The 24,228-nt window shown below is 44.9% G+C and overlaps 1 protein-coding gene across 3 annotated transcripts in view; it reads left to right on the top strand.

The window, feature by feature from the left end:
• LOC130357258 (gastrula zinc finger protein XlCGF71.1-like) overlaps window positions 1-14,872 on the top strand; it is an 84,072-nt gene extending 69,200 nt beyond the window's left edge. For 2 of the 3 annotated variants that reach the window (XM_056559877.1, XM_056559876.1), the window contains exons 3-7: window positions 5,264-5,459; window positions 5,684-5,806; window positions 7,060-7,157; window positions 7,685-7,760; window positions 12,497-14,872. In XM_056559877.1, coding sequence (XP_056415852.1) covers window positions 5,722-5,806; window positions 7,060-7,157; window positions 7,685-7,760; window positions 12,497-13,029 — 792 coding nt within the window. In that variant the 5' untranslated portion in view covers window positions 5,264-5,459; window positions 5,684-5,721 and the 3' untranslated portion in view covers window positions 13,030-14,872. Of the gene's footprint in view, window positions 1-5,197; window positions 5,460-5,683; window positions 5,807-7,059; window positions 7,158-7,684; window positions 7,761-12,496 lie in introns of all 3 variants that reach the window. The other variant, XM_056559875.1, reaches the window with a different exon arrangement.
• The last annotated feature ends 9,356 nt before the right edge of the window (window positions 14,873-24,228 follow it).

Here is a 24,228-nt window from a genome sequence, read left to right as displayed (position 1 = left end):
GTGATGCAGTGCAGATGGAATTACCCCAGGGCAGATGGCATTAACCCCTTGTATTCGTGACTCCAGGGCGTTGTTTATCCTCAATACCACCCTAAAGTGTCCGCTGGATCCTGGGCTAGGCGCGGGGGCAATAATGACTCCGACGCCAAGTTACGGGACAACGGTAGCTTTACTGAATGACAGGTGGAATAGTCTATACAGCTTAGCCAGGCCCACAGAGATGACCAGTGACTTCAGAGACCGTAGGGTTTGCTGGGACTTGTAGTGGACTGGGACAATTCTGATGTAGGCCGGCTGAAGACAGGTAGAATTTGGTAGCTTACGAGCTCTGATTGGGACCTGGGGGTAGTGGACTTTAGGCCTCCTCTGGACTCCGGACACACCTAGGACTTGACTGCACTGTGGTTCAGCAAAGACTGTGAAGAGACTCCTCCCAGGGCTTATATAGGGGAGACTCTGGTGGGGTCCCATTGGTCACCCTTTGGTCACATGGTCACTGATACCTCACTGGGTTACAATCACATGACAGATGTTTAATCACATGACAACTGTTCTTAAAGCTACAACATTTTATATACAGTACAGTGGTCCCTCAAGTTACAATATTAATTGGTTCCAGGACGACCATTGTATGGTGAAACCATTGTACGTTGAGACCAGAACTCTATGGAAACCTGGTAATTGGTTCTAAAGGCACCAAAATGTCATCAAAAATGGGAAAAAGTGAGGATTAAAGAAAAATAAGTAGATAACTAATATAGATAAAGCAAATCCTTACATATAAAAGTAATAAAGATCTGCTGGGAGCTGTAATCACTGTCTATTTCAGTGTTTCCCAACCAGGGCGCCTCCAGCTGTTGCAAAACTACAACTCCCAGCATGCACGGACAGCCGTTGGCTGTCCGGGCATGCTGGGAGTTGTAGTTTTGCAACAGCTGGAGGCACCCTGGTTGGGAAACAATGGTTTATGTAGAGGACAGGAGCCTCTTCAGGGTCCTATACAGTTCACATACTGTCCCAAATGGAGCCGCCCTTACTTGGTGTCCAAAGGAGCAGCTAACCCTGGTACAGGTAAGGAGTAGTACACAACTTGTAGTTCCTCCCTGTACTGTAGTGGGCGCTACCAGACACCAGTCAGTGCATACACTTCAGTAATACAGGTAAAGAGTACAGAACATGTAATACCTCCCTGTACTGTAGGGGGCGCTACCAGACACCAGTCAGTGCATACACTTCAGTAATACAGGTAAAGAGTAGTACAGAACATGTAATACCTCCCTGTACTGTAGAGGGCGCTACCAGACACCAGTCAGTGCATGCACTTCAGTAATACAGGTAAAGAGTACAGAACATGTAATACCTCCCTGTACTGTAGGGGGCGCTACCAGATACCAGTCAGTGCATACACTTCAGTAATACAGGTAAAGAGTACAGAACATGTAATACCTCCCTGTACTGTAGGGGGCGCTACCAGATACCAGTCAGTGCATACACTTCAGTAATACAGGTGATTTACAAGTAAATGCTCATTCTGATTGGTCAGTTCCTCCAGTAGTGACATCTTTCATCTTTCACAGATCTGGTCTGTCTGTACATTGTATGTTGAGTCTGGTTTCAAGTTACAATGGTCCAGAAAAAAAACATTATGTCGAAACTATTGTATGTTGAGGCCATTGTAAGTTGAGGGATCACTGTACATATAAGAACAATAACGTTACAAGGGGAACAGATGTATGGGGGCCCGGGGGACACTGCAGGGAAGCTGCATGACAGGGCAGCAAGGGTGCAGGAGTGCAACTCCTGTACTGGGCCACCTCAGATATATATACAGGGAGGAGGGAGTATACAGACAAGGGGGGGCGGCTATGTTACTGTTCTCTGCACCCTTCTATGTGCCCTGCATGTTTACAACCAGTGTGCCTCCAGCTGTTGCACAACTACAACTCCCAGAATGCAACAGCCAGAGGCACAATGATTGGGAGACACTGCCTTATATGTACCCTGCTCTACCTCCAATATGTGACCTTCTGTACCCTCATATGTGCCCTTTACTTCCCCCATATGTGCTCTACCCCTGTTATATGCCCTGCCCCCTTATATGCCCTGCTCTACCCTCATGTATACTGCCCTATCTCCTGTATATGCCCCACCCCCTTATGTTCCCTTCTTTTACTTCTCCCCACTTTGTGTTCTCACCTCAGTCCCAGTTTCCAGCAAAACAAACATTTCTCCCCCCCCCCCCCCCGTGTCTTCCAATTTAGAGGGCACAGCATTATTATACTCGGGCACAGTGGGTCAAATTATATTCAAGGGGCACAGTGTGCGCCACTAATATATCTAGTGGGCACTGTGTGGGGCATTATATTAAAATTATATTTAAGGGTAGGGAATTTTTTTTTTTTTTTTTTTTATTAAACACAGTGTGATTTTTTTGTGCCACTTTTCTTCATGTTTTGTGCCAAATATTTGGCGTAAACTTGGTAAAAAGTAGTGGAAAGATCGCATTAAGTTTTGAATATATCTTCCATTGTGTTTTATTATCTCAGAATGGCCATGCCAAGCTGAACAATTCAATACTACCAATGCAAAGGCACTGAGCTTCCACTTGATTGGCAAGGCCGGTCAGGGCTCATCACATATTGTTCTTCACCATTGTCATGTTGTGATACTATTAACCCCTTCCCGCCCTGTGCTATGATCGCTACATATCTACCATCAAGTCCTTGTACTATTACAGCCCAGTAATGCTCTGGGCTCAGGAGCTTGCAAGTTTATTATACAGCTGACACCCACCTACAATGGACGGAAGCTTGCAGGTGTATTATACAGCTGACACCCACCTACAATGGACAGGAGCTTGCAGGTGTATTGTACAGCTGACACCCACCTACAATGGACGGGAGCTTGCAGGTGTATTATACAGCTGACACCCACCTACAATGGACGGAAGCTTTTAGGTGTATTATACAGCTGACACCCACCTACAATGGACAGGAGCTTGCAGTGTATTATACAGCTGACACCCACCTACAATGGACGGGAGCTTGTAGGTGTATTATACAGCTGACACCCACCTACAATGGACGGGAACTTGTAGGTGTATTATACAGCTGACACCCACCTACAATGGACAGGAGCTTTCAGTGTATTATACAGCTGACACCCACCTACAATGGACGGGAGCTTGTAGGTGTGTTATACAGCTGACATCCACCTACAATGAACGGGAGCTGGCAGGTGTATTATATAGCTACAGCTGACACCCATCTACAATAAAGGGGAGCTTGCAGATGTTTATACAGCTGACACCCACCTACAATGGACGGGAGCTTGCTGGTGTATTATACAGCTGAAAACCACCTACAATCAGGGATCAGAAATAACTCCAATCCCAGTTATTTCACCCCTTCCTGCCATATGCCATTGTAGTGCTGCTTAGTTCCTGCAAGTCCATGTACTATTCCAGTCCTGTAGTTATGCGGGCTCAGTAGCTTTACTTATGTCGGTGCTGGCTGTATTATATAGCTTCAGTGGGGGGGACAGAGATACCTTAATTCCCAGCCAATTACACCCAAAGGTGCAATGGTGAATGGTGACCTCAGCATCTAAGGAGTTTAAAAGAAAAAGGAGGCTACCTCTGCCAGCCCAATGGCCTCCCCGAAATTTCAGTGCATCCCTAGATTCCAGCAGTGACTCACAGGTGACATCTTATTGGAGTCATTCTCTTTCCTTTCTCTTCTCCAAACCACGAGGAGTGCTTCCAGCCATGACTTTTTTGCAGAATGTGCCAGAAAAACATCTTGGGCTCCTTTCTTTTACAAGACGTATCCCGATGCCCTTTCTGGTTCCCCAACAGTGGTTTAGTAGGTCTCCCATTAGGTAGATAGGATCACCATTAAATGGGTACTCCACTGCCCCAGCATTCGGAACATTTAGTTCCGAACACTGGGTGAGGGCTGCAGGGGTCGTAACATCAAGGCCATGCCCTTTTGACATGACTGACATCACGCCCCCTCAATGCATTGAGGAGGCGTGGTGGGACATCACGAGAGGCGTGATCGTGACATCACAACCCCCGCAGCCCACACCCAGCATTCGGAACTAAATGTTCCGAACGCTTGGGCAGTGGAGTACCCCTTTAAGCTTGTCTTCCACAGCAGTTACACAGTTCCCCTGTTAGTCATGTAGTCCCCTTAGTAGGCAGGTAGCCACCCTGGTAGGTAGGCAGTCCCCCAATTAGCCAGGTGCCTTTCCCAGAAGGCAAGCAGTCCCCTGCAGTAGGCAATACTTTCCCCATGTAGGCTGGTAGCCCCCCATTAGTCAGGCAACCCCCCCCCCCAGTAGGCAGTTATGTTATCACCCCCCCCCCCCCTGTAGGCAGGTAGTACCCCCCTACCTGCAAATATGATAAAAACAAAAATTCTTATACTTGCCTCCTTTTCTGCACAGAGCAGGAGCAGCCAGATCGTCTCCTTCTGCTCTATTTCAAGCGGCAAAAGACTTGGGACATCACCGCCTGCGCCAGGACCGTGGTCACACTGCATCCCCCGTGTAGGCTGCATACTATACCATCAGTTGGAGTTTGCTGACCTGGAGATCTGGGACAAGTGTCCTGGTTTTCCTGGTAATGTGTGTGGTTTGGACACCAGACACTCAACCAAACGACCTACATTATCCGCTGGTTTAGGTGCATTGGGTGGACTTGACACCCCCAGATCAGTACCTACCTCCTCTCCCCTTTGCTGCTGAGCTCCCCAGCTTTGTCTGGTTCAGCTAAGTGTCCAAAGTGAATGACAGCCTGACGACTCTTCACTGATAGATGGCATCTGTGCCGAAAAGGGTCGGGCTTGTTGGATTTTCATCTATTGATCTGGGAAAGATAATGTCTTCTCCCTCTCCAGAGGAAACATGAACATTAGTCCTTCTAAATGTCCATTTTTATAGGAAGGTTGGGATAGATAACCGTCGGCTGAATGAACGAATGTCCGACAGTTCTTGAAAGTGTTTGGTTCCTTATCTAGATCAGATTTCCTCTGACCAATTTCAAGTTCCAACATAAATTAAACATACTGGCCATGTTCTTGGAGGAGACTTCCACCCTAGAAAATAACTTTTTAATGCAATGCAAAACATAAATCAGATGACAATAAATATATATTAGTTCATCCTACAGATACTCTCATTTCTGTATTAACAGGTAAATCCCCGGAAAAATGAAGGACTCTTGAAATCTCTGTAGTGATCAGTGTCTCCCCATACACAGGATTACACAGTAGTGAAGAAGTCGTCTGGTGAGTGTGTGACACCCCGTGTGTCAGGAGGCTGGAGCAGGAGCCAGAGCCCCGCCCCCGAGGAGCCTTTACCTCATTCACTGATACATGAGCAGAAAATCCTAGAACTTGAACTTGATCATTGAACTGCTGACTGGGAATGCTGGGACATTATACAATAATATCAAGGTATGAAGGGGAGGATTTATCAAAGAGTGGTGCAGTTGCCCATAGCAACCAATCAGATTGCTTCTTCCATTTTTCAGAGTCATTTAAAAAAAATAACAAAAACAAAGGAGGCAATCTGATTGGTTGCTATGGGCAGCTGTACCACTCTTTCTCTTTCTCTGCACATGTTTTGATAAATCTTCCCTGAAGTGTCTGGAGGATAATTGTATCATTATCTGTGTCAGGTTCCTATAACGTGCAAGATTTCTGTGTTTATTTCTCCATGGAGGAGTGGGAGTATTTAGAAGAACACAAAGATGTGTACAAGGTTGTCATAGCGGAGGATTCCCATTGTCCCACATCTCCAGGTAAGAGGAGAGAGCAGGTTTGTGGATCGCTTAGATTTCCTAAGATACAATGTATCTGAGACCATCCGGGTTTCTTATGCAAGTGCCGTATTTTTCGCTGTATAAGACGCACTTTTTCTTCCCCAAAACTGGGGGGAAAAGTCGGTGCGTCTTATACGGCGAATACACCCCTATCGCGGCGGTCCCTGCGGCCATCAACGGCCGGGACCAGCGGCTAATACAGGACATCACCGATCGCGGTGATGCCCTGTATTAACCCTTCAGACGCTTCAGAGCTGATCGCTGCGTCTGAAGGGAAAGTGACACTAACCCGGCTGTTCAGTCAGGCTGTTCGGGACCGCCGCGATTTCACGGCGGCGGTCCAGAACATCCCAACTGAATAGCCGGGTTAGTGCTTATAGGACACCGTGAGGGACCTTACCTGCCTCCTCGGTGTCTTCTCCGTTCAGGGATCCCCTGTATGGCCGGCGCTCTCCTTCTTCGTCATCACGTCGTCGGTGTGCGTCACGACGTGATGGCGGCGACGCAGAGCGAGGATACCCGGCCGGCAGCAGAGACGTTCCGGAGCGACGGGGACACGGCGACAGCGATGGAGCGACATCCAGGGCAGCGGTGATGGGTCCGGAGCGGCGGGGACACATGAGTATTACCTCCTATGCAGTGGTCTTCAATCTGCGGACCTCCAGATGTTGCAAAACTACAACTCACAGCATGCCCGGACAGCCAACGGCTGTCCGGGCATGCTGGGAGTTGTAGTTTTGCAACATCTGGAGGTCCGCAGGTTGAAGACCACTATTGGGTTCAAAATCTTTATTTTTTTTTTTTAAGATTTCGTACCTATAAATTAGGTGCGTCTTATACGCCGGTGCCTCCTATAGGGCGAAAAATACGGTAACTTTATTCTGTATCGATACAGAAGGACAAGACGGATTACATGCTTTGATGCGAATAGTAGGCACCTGCCGCCAGCCTGGGAACAGCTTTTTATAAGAAAGTGTTGTGGTTATCTTGTTTGTATCAAATACATTAAAAACAGACATCCTGTACTCTGCATTATCTAAACTCTTTATCTTTACCATACATAAGTCGCTAACTAGTTTCAATCTTATGTGTTGCTTCAAGCCAGTACAGTAACCATTGCAATTCTGTGTGTATATATATATATATATATATATATATATATATGCACACATATACATGTATACAACAATTATGTTATTTAAAAGAGATTACATCACATTTATTTCCTATAGATGGCTCCAGTAGTATAAATCCCCCGGAGAGCTGTCCCCGTCCTCTATATCCCCAGGATTGTAAAGAGGAAGAGGAGGATATCCCACTGGACCATCAGGTAGATGAAGCTGAGATATCTACAAATGCCCTATAGATGAATATAATGAAGCTTCTACTATTCTCCTCCAGTGGTGCAGTATATCATCTATATCATCTGGTGTTGGTTGTGGTCGGTTGTGGATATAAATTGTTTCTTGTTCCATAAAAGATTATGGTAAATGTCGTCCTCTGTGGACATGCACTTGGCAATAAAGATTCAGCCTGGATAAATGTAAACACTGCTCTTTTGCATGGAATGCAGCTCATTTGTGTTTTAAAGGGTGGATTGGCTAATGTGTGGGAGGGAGAAAAGTGACCTCACACTTACAAACAAGGAATCATGGTTAAAGGGATTGAACTGCAACAGGAAAAAGCCAGTTCACAAAAAGATAACCTCAGCCTTATGGTAATCTCACAACACAGTCATTTAGCCCCAAGACAATCACAGATCCCTCCTAAGCATGTCCATTACTGTCTGGTAGGTACGTACTAAAATCACCTTATGGTGGATAACCACTTTAAAGGTTCCTTTTTGTTTTCTCTCAGGTCCATAATGTGGGATCATTGCAGGAAAGTAATAGAGGAACAATAGGTGGACTCCAAAACCCCATATCAGAGAATGGTAAGAGCCTTTCATAAATCGGAAATTTATAATGATAATTTGTTTTCCCTAAGCCAGTATTCCACCCCTGTGACATGGTAGGATGGAGGAATTTTATTAAATTTTTCCACAACGCAAGCCACAATTTATAATCCATTAACTAGACCCTCTTTAAGAGGAGAGATCATCCCCAGTCACAAGCAAACAGAAATTAGAAAAAATAAAATAGGGAGCGTTATTTCTGTGCTACTATTCGGACTAAGGGGAAGCAAATTGTCGTTATTAACAAAAGAATTGACAATTCCCTTATGTCCTACCAGCAGCACAGCTGGAATCTAGCAAGCAGGAAAAGTCTGCTAAAGTGGAAGCCTCCAAAATTGCCCTTAGCTCATTTGAACAAGTTGGGTGAGCCAAGAACTCTTTGGCCAGAATAGAATGATTGCTATCACAGAAGCTTGATTTATATCAATACCCTCGGAATCAAGAAAAATGGACGGAAGATGTTGGCCAGCCTGAATCTCCAAGGAATTGACAGAGCATCTATAGCCACTTGGTTGTCCTCCCTGTATAAGGAGCAATTCATTATGTTGGCATGAACCTTGTAGCCATGAGGTCTATCGCATGCCCCATAGTTGAGAAATCTGAAGATCTGTGGATGTAGAGCCTACTCTCCTGTGGGGATTCCCTAATTCAAGTGATCTGCAATCATATTGAAGGTACTGCAGATATGCACTGCGGAAAGGTCAGTGGGGTTCATCTCTACCCCATTCCAGGATCAACCCTCTCACTCTGAGGAGAAGTTGCAATATTGTGCATCCCTGCTTGCTGATGTACATTTTCTAAATATGGGGGGGGGGGAGTTTAGGAGTGCAAGCCAAATTGCCATAATTTCTTGGAGATTCAATGATAACAGTTGCTCCTGAGGGGTCCAAGATCCCTTGATCCGAATTCCTAGAAGATGAGCCCCAAGCCTACACGGGAGGCATCCATAGTCAACATAATCCAATCGAGTTGGATCAGGGACGTTTCATCCTCACCACCATCTGCGGGACTTTAGAACTGCACAAGGCAGTGAGCACATCACTTGAAGCCTGTCCAAGTTGCAATTCCACCTCACAAGGACCTCTGACTGCAAAGGTCCAAGATGCTTGAGAAAGATGTAACGTCATGAGAGTGGAGTCCACGATAAACCCCAGAAATTCGACTTAAGTTGCTGGTTGAATATTCAATTTCTGCCAGTTGATCAACCAACCAAGGTAATGGAGGAAAGCAAAGGCAATTCAAAGATCTTGGGACAGGATAGGAGGAGAGGATGCTTTTAGGAGCCAATCGTCCAGGTAAGGAACTATGCTCAGACCTTGAAGTCTCAAGACTGCCACCATTACCTTTGTAAAGGTATGTGGGACAAAAGAAATCCCAAATGGAAGGGCTGGAAACTGTAGATGCTTGCGAACTCCTCCTACCTGTACAGCAATCCTTAAGTGCCTCCTGGAACCAGGGCAAATAGAGATAAGCATTGTTGAGATCAAGGGTTGCTGACAAGTCACCTGAGGATGACCATGGACTGCATTGTTCCTATTTAGAAATAAAAAATTTCTGATAAACTGACCGAGAAATTTGAAATCAGTTATTATTCTCCAGCCTCCAGAATTTTGGGAATCAGTAAGACTGGGAAATAAATTCCTGTTCCATACTGCAAGATGGGAACTTCTTCTAAGGTGCTTGTGAATAGATATTAATGAATGTAATCCTCCCAAATAACTTGTTTTGTAGGAAGAAGGGCTCTTGTTCTTACAGACCTCCCAAGATAACTGTGAGGACCAAAGAGTCTTGGATGGATTGGTAGCAAGCTTCTTGGGGCAAACTACCCCCTACAGGAAGATGAGGCGCTGGAACATAAAAACAAGTCAGGAACAAAGAAGGGGGATTGAGCGGATATCCAGAGCCTTGAGGAGGCACATGATCAAAGCTCGGATCTCTTGTCTTTGAACCTACAGGAGCGCCTTGCAGATCTACGTTGCACTGTCCACTCCCTCTGAGATCTTGACTGAGGGGCAGATCTACCTCCTCTGTGCTCTCTAACTCAATTGTGCTGAGGAAGGCTTTTGCCCTTTTTATTAGTCTTTCCATAATGCGGTAGAGTTCAGACCCGAAAAGCCTGCCGGGCTCAAAAGGTAGAGTGCACAAGTTGTACTTAGATGCATTATCTGCAACCCGAGGCTTTAATTAAAGAGTCTGGCATCCAGCGGACACAAGAGCCATAGACTTCGCTGCCAGCTTAGGTTGATGGAAAGCTGCGTCACAGAGTCTGTTGCCAAATTGACAGATTTAAAAGAAGTCAGGATATCATGCTTGAAACTCCAAAATCAATGTCATTTTTTGTGAGCTGCAGAAGACTCCTCAGAAAGGATTCAGCCTCCGAAGAGGCTATGGCAACAGAGGCAGAAGTGCTTACTGTATCCTCTTTTTAGCGCACAATCCGCTCGTCCATCCATAAGGACCTTCAGACTAGACCCATTATCGTCAGACACTATGGCAATTCTAAGCGCACATTAATCACTTTAGGCATTGATCATAAGGAACGAAGTTGACTAACAGAGAAGAAGGAACTGGGCTCCCTAGAGGCAGGATCTGAAGGCTCCCCTTGGTCAACATCATAGTCCCTTCACCTAAACTCATCAGAATTTCTTTCTCATCAGAAGAAGAGAAATGAGAACTATCACTGTCTCTCTCAGAAGAAGCTCCTGATACCTCCATAGGTCTACTGCGAGAGTTGAGTCTATGGCCCAGATTTATCAAACTGTGTGAGAGAAAAAGTGAAGAGGACGACTCTGCTCAGAAATATAATGGAGAGGACAACTCTGCTCAGAAATATAATGGAGAGGACTACTCTGCTCAGAAATATAATGGAGAGGACTACTCTGCTCAGAAATATAATGGAGAGGACTACTCTGCTCAGAAATATAATGGGGAGGACTACTCTGCTCAGAAATATAATGGAGAGGACTACTCTGCTCAGAAATATAATGGAGAGGACTACTCTGCTCAGAAATATAATGGAGAGGACTACTCTGCTCAGAAATATAATGGGGAGGACTACTCTGCTCAGAAATATAATGGAGAGGACTACTCTGCTCAGAAATATAATGGAGAGGACTACTCTGCTCAGAAATATAATGGAGAGGACTACTCTGCTCAGAAATATAATGGAGAGGACTACTCTGCTCAGAAATATAATGGGGAAGACTACTTGGCCCAGAAATATAATGAGGAGGACTACTTGGCCCAGAAATATAATGAGGAGGATTACTAGACTCAGAAATAGAAATATAATGGAGAGGACTACTCTGCTCAGAAATATAATGGAAAGGGCTACAAGACTCAAATACAATGGAGAGGACTACTCTGCTCAGAGATATAATGAGGAGGACTACTCTGCTCTGAAATATAATGGGGAGGACTACTTGGCCCAGAAATATAATGAGGAGGACTACTTTGCTTAGAAATATAATGGGGAGGATTACGAGACTCAGAAATAGAAATATAATGGAGAGGACTACTCTGGTCAGAAATATAATGGGGAGGACTACTCTGCTCAGAAATATAATGAGGAGGACTACTTTGCTTAGAAATATAATGGGGAGGATTACGAGACTCAGAAATAGAAATATAATGGAGAGGACTACTCTGGTCAGAAATATAATGGGGAGGACTACTCGGCTCAGAAATATAATGGGGAGGACTACTCGGCTCAGAAATATAATGGGGAGGACTACTCGGCTCAGAAATGTAATGGAGAGGACGACTGCTCAGAAATGTAATGGGGAGGTCTATTAGGCTCAGAAATGCAATGGGAAGATTAAAAAGATAAACTTCTCTATTTTAGCCCTCCCTTTTTGGAGTCCTTATCTTCATTCATGGTCTCTATCATGTACCTTCAGGCCTCTGCCTTGTAGGATTAGAGGACTATATCTGGTTGCCACACTCACAACAGCTTGCTATGATTGTCGCGTGAATCCCTCACAGAAGTCCAATCAGGGCTACATTTACATAAGGCTATATGGGTTCTATGTCTGTCATGCTATACAATCAGTATTATATATGAATTTGTGTGTTCCTCTGTCGCTTATCTTGTGACCTACTTTGTGACTCAGTGACCCACTCGGACAAAACACTGACGTTGACCGTGGTCTACACATAGCTTTATACATCAGACTGGCTGACACCTACTAACCCAGTGTACTAACGCTGCATTAACATCATTAATATCATTAGTTTGTATATATGAATTGTTTTCTCTAATACCATTATCTTATGTACCCTATTGTGGTCTCCTCTTACTCCCCGATGAGCCCTTGCAACCAATGGGCGAAACGCGTTGGTAGGAGAGGTTCGCCACTTCACTGTGTATATGTATATAATTCATTGGCATTTTATTGATTTCCTCACCCCCCATTCCACACTTAGTGATAGGAGCCCCCCTATCTAGGCAGGGTTGTTAGCGCAGGTACTTGTACCCCTTTCCCCATCCCAGCACCTTAGTGGTATGCAGTAATATAATTTGTTCTGTACTATTACTAAGTTTTACTATATCGAGAGCCTAATTGGTGACTTTCTATTAGGCTTAAGTTAATTACAAACGGCTTTACATGATACTTTGTGTGTGTACTATGAAAAAAGAGAACTGTAATATCTTGATTTGTTGACTGTATTGTGTTTTGTTCATTGTATTCATTTTTAACATTGATCTCACACAGAAGAGAAGACCTTTTTATGCCTGGAATGTGGAAAACATTTTACTAAGAGGAAAAATCTTGTTAGACATCAGAGAATTCACGCGGAAGAGAAGCCATTTTTATGCTTGGAATGTGGAAAACGTTTTACAGCTAAATCAAATCTTGATAGACATTGGAGAATCCACACAGGAGAGAAGCCATTTTCATGTTCAGAATGTGGCAAATCATTTCGTGTTAAAGCATATCTTGTGGACCATCAGAGAATTCACACAGAAGAAAAGCCATTGTCATGCTTGGAGTGTGGGAAATGTTTCACTGTGAAATCGCACCTTCTGAATCATCAGAGAACTCACACAGGAGAGAAACCATTTTTATGCTTGGAATGTGGCAAAAGTTTTACCATGAAATCAAATCTTCTTAGACATCAGAGACTTCACACGGGAGAGAAGCCGTATTCGTGTCCTGAATGTGCAATATGTTTTACTAATAAATCAAGTCTTGATTATCATGTGAGACACCACGCAAGAGAGAAGCCGTTCTCATATACAGTATGAGGGAAATGTTTTAACCAAATATCAAATCTGTGGATCATCTTAAAGGAGATCTCCACGAAAATTAACTAATTCCCTATCCAAAGGATAAAGGATAGGTAGCTGATCGCTGGGGGTCCTACTGCTGGACCTCCCACACTCGCCGGGATGGGATCCAGCTCTCAGTGAGGAGTGTGGGCTGCAGCCAACATGTACTCCATTCATTTCTATGGGAGGGCCGAAAAGACCCGAGTACAGCTCTCGGCATCATCGGTGATTCCATAGAAAGAAGGGAACCAGTTGACGACATGCACTCCATCCCGTCCTGATGATCGCGGGGTGCCCCGTGGTCAGCTACTTATCTCCTATCCTGTGAATAGGGGTAAGTTCATTTTTGCCGGAGCCATATCCATGTTCAGAATGTGGAAAATTTATGAGTAAGAATTCACATCAAATGAGTCAAATCTTATTTGACTTATAGACCAAATCTTAGTAAACAGTATGAAAACTCCCACGGGTGAAGCCAGTTTCATGTTTATTATGTGAAAAATGTTTTACTTGAAAATCAGGTGTGTCTGGCCATCCTTAAAGGGGTTCTCTTCTGAAAAACATATATATATTTTTTTAAATCAACCGATGCCACAAAGAAGATTTGTAAATTACTTCTATTTAAAAATCTTAATCCTCCTCTTTTCAGCTGCTGTATGATCCACAGGAAGTTCTTTTCTTTTTGAATTTCTTTTCTGTCTGACCACAGTGCTCTCTTCTGACACCTCTGTCCGTACCAGGAACTGTCCAGAGCAGGATAGGTTTGCTCTGGGGATTTGCTCCTACTCTGGACAGTTCCTGACATGGACAGAGGTGTCAGCAGAGAGCACTGTGGTCAGCCAGAAAAGAATTCCAGTCAGCAATACAACTTCCTCTATTGTGTACAGCAGCTGATATGTACTTGAAGGATTAAGATTTTTAAATAGAAGTAATTTACAAATCTGTTTAACTTTCTGGCACCAGTTGATTCCAGTGGAATACTCTTTTTAAACTCCTACATTCTAGAAGCCATTTCCATTTCACAAATGTGGGAAATGTTTGTCTGTGTGTGTATGGATATATATTTGTATAAGTGTATGAAAATATATAGTCATATGCAAAGATAATGGAAGGATTTTTTATTTTATTTTTATCCCGACATGTGAAGTGTAATTTATATGAAATTTGCACCCATATATTTTTGATAGTTTTAGATATAAATATATTCTGTAGTAAAGGGGTTTTCCGGCCATAGACATTTTATCCCCTATCCAAAGCATAGGGTATAAGATGTCTGATCGCGGGGGTACCATCGCTGGAAACCATCATAGACGTGAATGGAGGGGGCGTACCATGATGTCACGAGGGGGAGTGGCGTCACGTCTCTATTCCCAGAAACACAGAGGTTTCCGATACTGGAGCAGCAGCGCGTCAGAGAATGGGGGTGCTGCAGGGAGATCACGGGGGTCCCCTGCAATCGGACATCTTATCCCCTATCCTTTGGATAGGGGATAAGATTACTATGGCTGGAATACCGCTTTATTGATGAGGTAGGAACATATTTAGTGGTTATGGGACAATTAATGTTACCCCGCAGTAGTGACATCTAGTGTTCTGGGTTATAATGACACTTACTCCACAGCGACATCTAGAGTATAGAAATAAGTAGTCGTGCAAATTAGAGGTGTCTGTTTTTGTTTTTTAATGTTTACATTTTTATATTGGATAGAGGTGGGATAAAAGCTCTGAATATAATGTGATCATTTGATTTACAGGGAATGTGTCATCAGAAAAAAATGACCTATTGTTTAAATCAGGTTTTTATATTAAACATATTTATAAAGAATTTTTTTTTTTTCTAATTTGTTCACAACTAGGCCTCATTCAAAGCTGCAATTTTCTGTTCTGTCTGTGATAAGATGGAGGCAGCTGGAAAGTGATCTGCACAGTATTACAGAGAGAGGAGACACCCCCCCGCCCTCCTGTAGACTGACCCCTGCACAGGCCATCCTTACAAGCCTTCCCCATACAAAGAACAGGGTGTGAAGATGCTAAAGGGGTACTATGGTGCTAAGACATCTTAGCCACTATCCAAAGGATAGGGGATAAGATACCTGATCTGGGGGTCTCGCCGCTAAGGACCCTGGCCGTTCCTACTATCTACCCTCCAGTCATATGGTATCACTGGTTCATTCTTCTCGTCTGTCTCCAGCCTTTATACAGCCCCATCAGCCCAGATTCGTCTCAAACATGCAACATCTACATACATACCGATTTCAAATGGCACGAGACAGGGGTGCCCTCTTTCCCCCCTTTTATTTATCTTGAGTATAGAACCCCTTGCGGCTCATATTTGTTCAAATATGGAAATTCTGGGGTCATGGTGGGACCTAAAGAACATAAAATTTCCATGTTCGCAGATGATATACTCCTAACATTGACTAATCCTCATATATCCTTGCCTAACCTTTTAAAAGTCATTAAATCCTACTCTATGGTTTCAGGGTTACAAAATTAATTCAGACAAAACTGAAATTCTCCCTATACGCGTTACCTACCAATGACCTAGAAATTCTCAAACTGAACTTCAAGTATAAATGGCAGGACTCTACCCTTAAATACTTAGGTGTCAAACTAACATGTTACTTCACTTTTTAAACATAACTTTCCCCCTTTAATCCAAGATATAAAAACACTGCTGGCTAAATGGGATCCACTTCCACTATCACTCCTAGGGAGAATATCGGCTGTGAAGATGACGGCTCTTCCAAAAATTCTATACTTATTGGAAACCCTCCCCATTCACATACCCAAGAAAACCTTACATACACTTCAGTCCCTTCTGCTCAAATATGTATGGAAGAATGGGAGACATAGGATATCTGGAGCTCCGTTGGGGGCCTGTCCTTCCCAGATCTTTATAAGTATTATTAATCTATGCACTAAAGGAAAATTCCTTCTCTGACTGCATACCTGCCATATCATAAATGGACGGAAATTGAAATGAACTGGATGTCTCCTACACACCCTAGTTTACTATTCTGGGGATGGCAGGCTGCCCGGGGCCGGAGCTGTGTTCTAAGAACCACATCACTAACACTCAGAATATGGGAGGAATCTAACCGGCTATATAGACTAAGATCCTCTCACTCTCTGCTCATCACACTGATTCCCACCCCCTCCCTGCCATTGAGTTATAGCATAGAAGTTGTGAAGCCCTGGAAAAAAGGCGAACCTGTTTTATTTGATTGATGTGCTAGACCCACTTAGGAGGACGTTGTTACACTTTCAAACTCTTCAGTGCAGATATGATCTCCCTGACCTATCACTGGCCCTATACCACGACATCACATCCTTGGTAACTGCCAATGTTGCAGATACATCCTTCCCCCCAATGATGCCCTTTGAAAAAATTTGCAAAAAACGCCACCCAACTAGGGGACTTATTTCTAATATATATTCATTATTGATAACACCAGTGTCCTCGGAACTTCAACACCCTTAACATGAACAAATGGGAAGCTTACATTGGCAGGAAATTGACTCTCCAACAGTGGCAGTCTATTTGGACGAACGCGAGGAAGTCCTCCTCGTGCTCTAATTATAAGGAAAACCAATATAAAATAATAACTTTTTGGTACCATACGCCAGATTTGATTCACCGTATGTACCTGCAGGTTTCCTCACAATGTTGAAGATGTCAATTGTCTGAAGGCTCCCTCCCGCATATCTTTTGGGAATGCCCGCTCCTGACCGCTTATTGGTCCGCGTTCAAGGACCTTGTTAGACGGGTTCTGTGAATCACTCTCTCCCTTGATCCTTATCTATATCTTTTGAACCTGTTCCCTAGGGATATCCCTAAAACCAAATTTCTATTATATATGCTTACTGCAGCCAAACGCATGGTTGCCAATTGGTGGAAAGAAACTAAGCCCCCGCCCTTTAATGCGCTTTTAGATAGAATTCGAGAGGTGCGTAGAATGGAATACCTTACAGCTTCCTTTGAGAATGGCCTGGTTAGGTTTTATGACATATGGCGAGACTGGGACACATACGATAATGGCTAATTTTCCAGACCTGCGATGGGAGAGTGATGGAGAGGATCGTGCGGACCTGTAACTTTCTGACAGTTACCTTTTCTCTATTTCTATATTTGTTCTTTTTTGCCTTTCCTTTCTCCTAATTTCTGATTATTTCCCCTATCTTCCTTAAACCAACGTAGTATTGAAGAGAAGGTACTTGTTCATGCAGATTTTATATGCCTCTTCAGTTTTCTCCATATTAGCTATACCTGAATTATGGTTTATTGAAGATGTCACACAGATTGGACTGTAACCATAACACCAATTGAGTAACCACTATATCATTTTAGTGTTAAACTCAGCCTCTATATTCTCATTTTTGTATGGTATCAACTGTGAGGACTTTTTGTTCGTATGACTTTATATTACCTATTGTTTCTTTTATTTATCTTATTTTTATGTTTTTGCTCTTTATTTGTTGTAATTTTGTTTTTGAAATCCACTGTTTTGTGTCCTGCTTTTTTTTTTTTTTTTAACAAAGGTTTTGTTTTCTTTATGAAAAAAAAAAAAATACATTATGGGGGAGATTCATCAAAACCGGTCTAGAGGAAAAGTTACCAAGTTTCCCATAGCAACCAATCAGATCGCTTCTTTCATTTTTTTTTTTAAAGGCCTCTGAAAAATGAAAGAAGCAATCTGATTGGTTGCTATGGGCAACTCAGCAACTCTACATAGGTTTTGATAAATCTCCCCCCTATGTTTTTTTTTTTATTACATTGTGGTCAATGTAAACCGTATTGAGTATTGCACACAGTTTAGTGCTGCGATGATTAATAGATTATTATTGATAAAAATCGTTAACGAGATTCATTGTCGACCAATCCCTTCCTCGGTTAATCGAGCTCTGATTCGTTGATAATCAAAAAAAAAAAAAAAAAAGTTACAAATGTCATAACGCCGGCGTTATGACATTTGTAACAAATTTTTTTAGTCAGCACTGCACTTTTGCAGGCGACACTGTCCTCCATCTGCCTCCTCTGCCAGCTCCCAGCAGGAATATGAAGTTACAGTGTTGTGATGTCATACATCCGCCAGGAACTCGGATTGGTCAGTCGGAGCTGACCAATCAGAGTTCCCGGCAGGGAATATGAAATCACCGCATTGTAACTTCATATTCCCCGCTGGGAGCCGGCCGGCCGGGGGGCGGAGGGCAGTGCCACCTTCACCTCCGTATGATGTACAGACACCATCAGTTAGGGCATAATGTGATCTAAAAGAAGGTTATTTTCCTTACTTTGCTGGTCCAGCATGATTGATGTACAGGGCTCCATGCTGAGAGCCGGTAAGGCCAGGAGGAGGCATGCCGCTGTAAGAGTCGGCCGGCCCCTCCGGATGTTCACCGGCATTACAAGACAGCATAAATATAACTTTTAACAACCGTAGGCAAAGTAAGGAAAAGGACCTTCTCTTATGCCCTAACTGATGGTGCCTGCACCTCCATACCTCATAAGGAGGGGACAGTTTTGCTTTAAATGCTAAGTCAGTGTTTCCCCACCAGGCTGCCTCCAGCTGTTGCAAAACTACAACTTCCAGCATGCCCGGACAGCCAAAGGCGGGGTTGTAGTTTTGAAATTGCTGGAGGCACCCTGGTTGTTAAACACTTTGCCAATTAACCCCTTAAGGACCAAGCCCATTTTGACCTTAAGGACCAGGCCAATTTTATTTTAGCATTTTCGTTTTTTCCTCCTCGCCGTCTTAAAATCGTAATTCTTTTATATTTTCATCCACAGGCTAGTATGAGGACTTGTTTTTTGCGCAACCAGTTGTCCTTTGTAATGATATCACTCATTTTACCATAAAATGTATGGCGCAACCAAAAAAATACTATTTGTGTGGGGAAATGAAAAAGGCTCAGATTAGACTGATAAATAACTAAGCTCCATAGTTCAGAGCTCTACAAATCCCAAGAGCCGAGGCACGTGCTCTCTATCACCCAAAGTGCAAGAAAAGGTGCAAACGTGTCACACTAAAAATAAACGTGCAGAAAGGAAGCGATCTTTCGCTAAACCCTTATCCGACAGGAGAGAGGCCCCCCAACAAACCTACCCTTCACCACCGGGCCAAAAGGCACCTGCAAGGATCCACTTTTCACTGAAGCTACTAAGGAGCCGAAAATGCTCCTGGCTTCAACCTAGGCGTTAGCCAAGGTATCAGCAGAGGATACTGGTGGCATCTTGACCAAAGCCAAGATGCCCAGGGGTTGCAGGGAGGTGAGGAAACTAATGGCCACACACACCTCCCCTAGACCGCCAGAAGGGCTACTGCATCCTGACAATCCTGTGTACAAACAAAAACACGAAACGTGGCACAGTGACAAACAAAAATAATAAATAAGTGGACGAGTGCAGATATACTGCCCGGTCATCAAGACGGATCTATAAAAATTTCCCTGATCCTAGCCAGAAGGCTGGGATACCAAGGGTGAGTGCCAAAAGTGAAGAGTATATGGTTCTGTGCTTTCACTCAGTGAGTTATAACACCCAGTGAGTTTCGTCACGTCAGGGTCACCACTCCCCGAGGCACAGAAGTACCTCGGCTCTACACCCCCCCCAACCTCATGGCGAGACCTGGAGGAAACAGGTCACATCAGGGCAGCTGTCGAGCTGATTCCTCAGAACCAGCCCCGGTATACCTGCCCCCTCCATGCAGCATCCATCCTACATCAATGGCCAGAGACTAAACCACTGATAAGAACAGATACTACACTTGATCTGTTCCAAAAGGCCAAGAAGCCCCCTCCCATAGGCTTGCATTGAGGGGGCAGAGCGTGACTTCACACGGGGACGGCGCCGTGATCGCCAGTCACCGGACCCAGAGCGAACATGCTCCGGGGGCTGATGGTAATGGGGTCCTTAGCGGCTTTAGCGGGCTGATGGTAATGGGGTCCTTAACAGGTAAAACAGGACAACGCGTTTCGGCACTCGCTGGTGCCTTCCTCAGGTCTACAATAATAGGTTTGTGTAGTCCTGGCCAGGGTTCCTGCAGGCGGAAAATCCCGCCTGCAGGAACCCTGGCCAGGACTACACAAACCTATTATTGTGGACCTGAGGAAGGTGCCAGCGAGCGCCGAAATGCGTTGTCCTGTTTTACCTGTTTGACTTCTTTTTGCAATAAAAGTTAGTCCTGCGTTAGTGCCGGCTCAGACCTCTGCTTCATTTGACCGCCGTCGTCACACAGGAGCGCTCTCAACAAACCCTATTTTTTTCACTCTCTACACTGACTTAAATGAGTTAAAGAGGGATAGCATGTGTGGGGACAGTGGCGTAGCTATAGAGGTCGCAAAGGTTGCCATTGCGACCGGGCCCCTTAGCACACGCCCCCTCCCGTAGACTTGCATTTCGGGTCTGGAAGGAGGTGTGTGGGGGTTGTTAATTTCGGGTCCGGAGGGGGAGGTTATATTTGTCGTCCAGAGGCAGAGTTTGTATGTACTGTATGTATGATGTGTGTGTATGTACTGTATGTATGGTGTATGTATGATGTGCATATATGTACTGCATGTATGGTGTATGTATGATGTGCATATATGTACGGTATGTATGGTGTATGTATGATGTGCATATATGTACTGTACGTATGGTGTATGTATGATGTGCATATATGTACTGCATGTATGGTGTATGTATGATGTGCATATATGTACGGTATGTATGGTGTATGTATGATGTGCATATATGTACTGTATGTATGGTGTATGTATGATGTGCATATATGTACTGTATGTATGGTGTATGTATGATGTGCATATATGTACTGTATGTATGGTGTATGTATGATGTGTATATATGTAATGTATGTATGGTGTATGTATGATGTAACAAGATCGTGAAACAGTTGGGCTGCGACCGCCGCAACTTTCCTTTGTTCCGGTACCATCTTATTGCGCATGCCACGTGAAACGCTGCTCTCCGCCATGTCTGTAACTTCCGGCTCTCCTTTGTGCAGACTGAAGAGGTCGCTGTGCAGGGTTCCCTTTATACTGGGCTTCGTCAAAATGGCTGCCGGCCGGAAGGACGTCATTGGTGCAACCCCGACTTCCTGTCCCCCCGGAAACAACAACTGCGATTTCAAGTTCCCTTTCGGCTGTGATACACGCACTTGATAGCACGGGCTTTCTTCGCGCGCTTTTCTGGCAGCGGGTTAACTCTTGCACTGCTGACCGGACCAGAGGATTGTAGCATACATTCACTCCTTACTTTACACATTCCTGCAGCAATAAAATTTTCACCTCCTCCCTTACTTTTCGCGTGTGCTCTCTGCACGCTACACCATACACAATCTTCCATACAATTATATGGTGCTTCGTAACACATGCGTACAGTCTTTCATACTGGGGGAGTACACTTTACTTGGTGGCAACAGCTGGAGGCACATACACGTATCCTGTTTGTGGGATGCCAAAAAGCCATGTGATAGCCTGGGGGATGTAGGGAATGGGGAGTGTAGCTGTGCAGTAATTAAAGGGTGCTTGTTAACCCTTGCTATTCGTGATGCCAGGGTGAGGGGTCCTCAATAACGCTTGTCCTACCGCCACCCTTCCCAAGAGCCATAGGGTGGTAGAGAAGAATAGATTGTCCACAACCGGAGAGTTTTCTGAAACAGTATTAACTTTTACTGAAGGTTTACTGTAAGCTTCAATAACATAACAGTCTTTAAGCATAACAACGGCTCTCCTTGGAGATTGACAAAGGTTGGGACTTTAGCATTTAGAGTCTCTTAGTACTGTGCGTTATTCCACTGGATTTAGTTGCGGTCCAGTAGTCACGCTAGCATTAGCGGGGATTTAGATTTGAACTCACGGTTTTGGTACAGCTGAGGCTGGCAGGTTTTTGAGGCCTAGCGTGTCTTTGAAAGTTGCGTAGAACCGTCCTGTTAGTCCGGCATCCACGAGAGCAGCAACCCAAGAGAGCGATAATTGGACGCAGCTCCCTTATATGGGCAGGGGCTGGACTAGTGCTAATTTGTCCATTCTGATGTCAATCATCATTACAAAGATTTGTGGCTAACACGTGATCCAAGGACCGCCTAAGGTCCTACAACATACCATAGAGGTGACCAGTATGGTCACATGACCGAAGGTCCTGCGACGCCAAACAAGGTAAGTACTATACATTACTATAAAGTATATATAAGTATTAAATATATACACATATATTATCTGTCACGATTCGGCTGGCTGGAGGTGGATCCTCTGTGCCAGAGAGGGATTGGCGTGGACCGTGTTGGTGGACCGGTTCTAAGTTGCTACTGGTATTCACCAGAGCCCGCCGCAAAGCGGGATGGTCTTGCAGCGGCGGTAGCAACCAGGTCGTATCCACCAGCAACGGCTCAACCTCTCTGACTGCTGAAGATAGGCGCGGTACAAGGGAGTAGACAAGAGCAAGGTCGGACGTAGCAGAAGGTCAGGGCAGGCAGCAAGGATCGTAGTCAGGGGCAACGGCAGGAGGTCTGGAACACAGGCTAGGAACACACAAGGAAACGCTTTCACTGGCACAATGGCAACAAGATCCGGCAAGGGAGTGCAGGGGAAGTGATGTATAAATAGGGAGTGCACAGGTGAACACACTAATTAAGCCTGCTGCGCCAATCAGTGGCGCAGTGGCCCTTTAAATTGCAGAGACCCGGCGCACGCGCGCCCTAAGGAGCGGGGCCGCGCGCGCCGGGACAAGACCGACGGGGAGCGAGTCAGGTACGGGAGCCGGGATGCGCATCGTGAGCGGGCGCCTCCCGCATCGCGAATCGCATCCCGGCTGAGAGAGACATTGCAGCGCACCCGGTCAGCAGGTCTGACCTTGGCGCTGCAAATGCTAGGAGGTTGCGAGCGCTCCGGGGAGGAGCGGGGACCCGGAGCGCTCGGCGTAACAGTACCCCCCCCTTGGGTCTCCCCCTCTTCTTGGAGCCTGAGAACCTGAGAATAAGACTTTTGTCTAGGATGTTGTCCTCAGGTTCCCAGGATCTCTCTTCTGGACCACAGCCTTCCCAATCCACCCAAAAATTTTTTTTTCCTCTGAGCGTCTTGGAGGCCAGAATCTCCTTCACGGAGAAGACGTCAGAAGAACCGGATACAGGAGTGGGAGAAACAAGTTTGGGAGAGAAGCGGTTAATGATGAGTGGTTTAAGGAGAGAGACATGGAAGGCATTGGGAATACGAAGAGAAGGAGGAAGAAGGAGTTTGTAAGAGACAGGGTTGATCTGGCACAAGACTTTGAAAGGACCAAGATAGCGTGGTCCCAGTTTGTAACTGGGGACACGAAAGCGGACATATTTAGCAGAGAGCCATACCTTGTCTCCGGGAGCAAAAATGGGGGAGTTCTTCTTTTCTTATCGGCAAATCTTTTCATCTGGGATGAAGCCTGTAAAAGAGAATTTTGGGTCTCTTTCCATATGGTGGAAAGATCACGAGTCACTTCATCCACAGCGGGCAAACCAGAGGGCAAAAGAGTAGGGAGGGGGGGAAGAGGGTGACGGCCGTACACCACGAAAAATGGGGACTTAGCAGAAGATTCGGAGACTCTGAAGTTGTATGAGAATTCGGCCCATGGTAGAAGATCTGCCCAGTCATCCTGGCGGGAGGAAACAAAATGCCGTAAATAGTCACCCAGGACCTGATTAATTCTTTCTACTTGCCCATTGGATTGGGGATGATAAGAAGAAGAGAAGTTTAATTTAATCTTGAGCTGTTTACAGAGGGCCCTCCAGAATTTAGACACGAATTGGACGCCTCTATCTGACACGATATGCGTGGGCAATCCATGAAGGCGAAAAATGTGTACAAAAAATTGCTTTGCCAACTGAGGCGCTGAAGGAAGACCAGGAAGAGGAATAAAATGTGCCATCTTGGAAAATCGATCAACGACCACCCAAACAACTGTGTTGCCACGGGATGAGGGCAAGTCTGTAATAAAGTCCATACCAATCTGTGACCAAGGCTGTTCGGGAACGGGCAGAGGATGAAGGAGACCAGCAGGCTTCTGGCGAGGAGTCTTATCCCGGGCACAGACAGTACAGGCCCGCACAAAATCAACAACATCCGTCTCCAGAGTCGGCCACCAATAAAAACGAGAGATGAGTTGCAAGGATTTTTTGATGCCCGCATGGCCTGCGAGATGGGAGGAGT

This window comes from Hyla sarda, chromosome 2 (genome assembly GCF_029499605.1).
Source record: "Hyla sarda isolate aHylSar1 chromosome 2, aHylSar1.hap1, whole genome shotgun sequence".
Lineage (NCBI taxonomy): Eukaryota > Metazoa > Chordata > Amphibia > Anura > Hylidae > Hyla > Hyla sarda.
The sequence above is the reverse complement of the archived record's forward strand: the minus strand, read 5'-3'. Positions and strand labels throughout refer to the sequence as shown.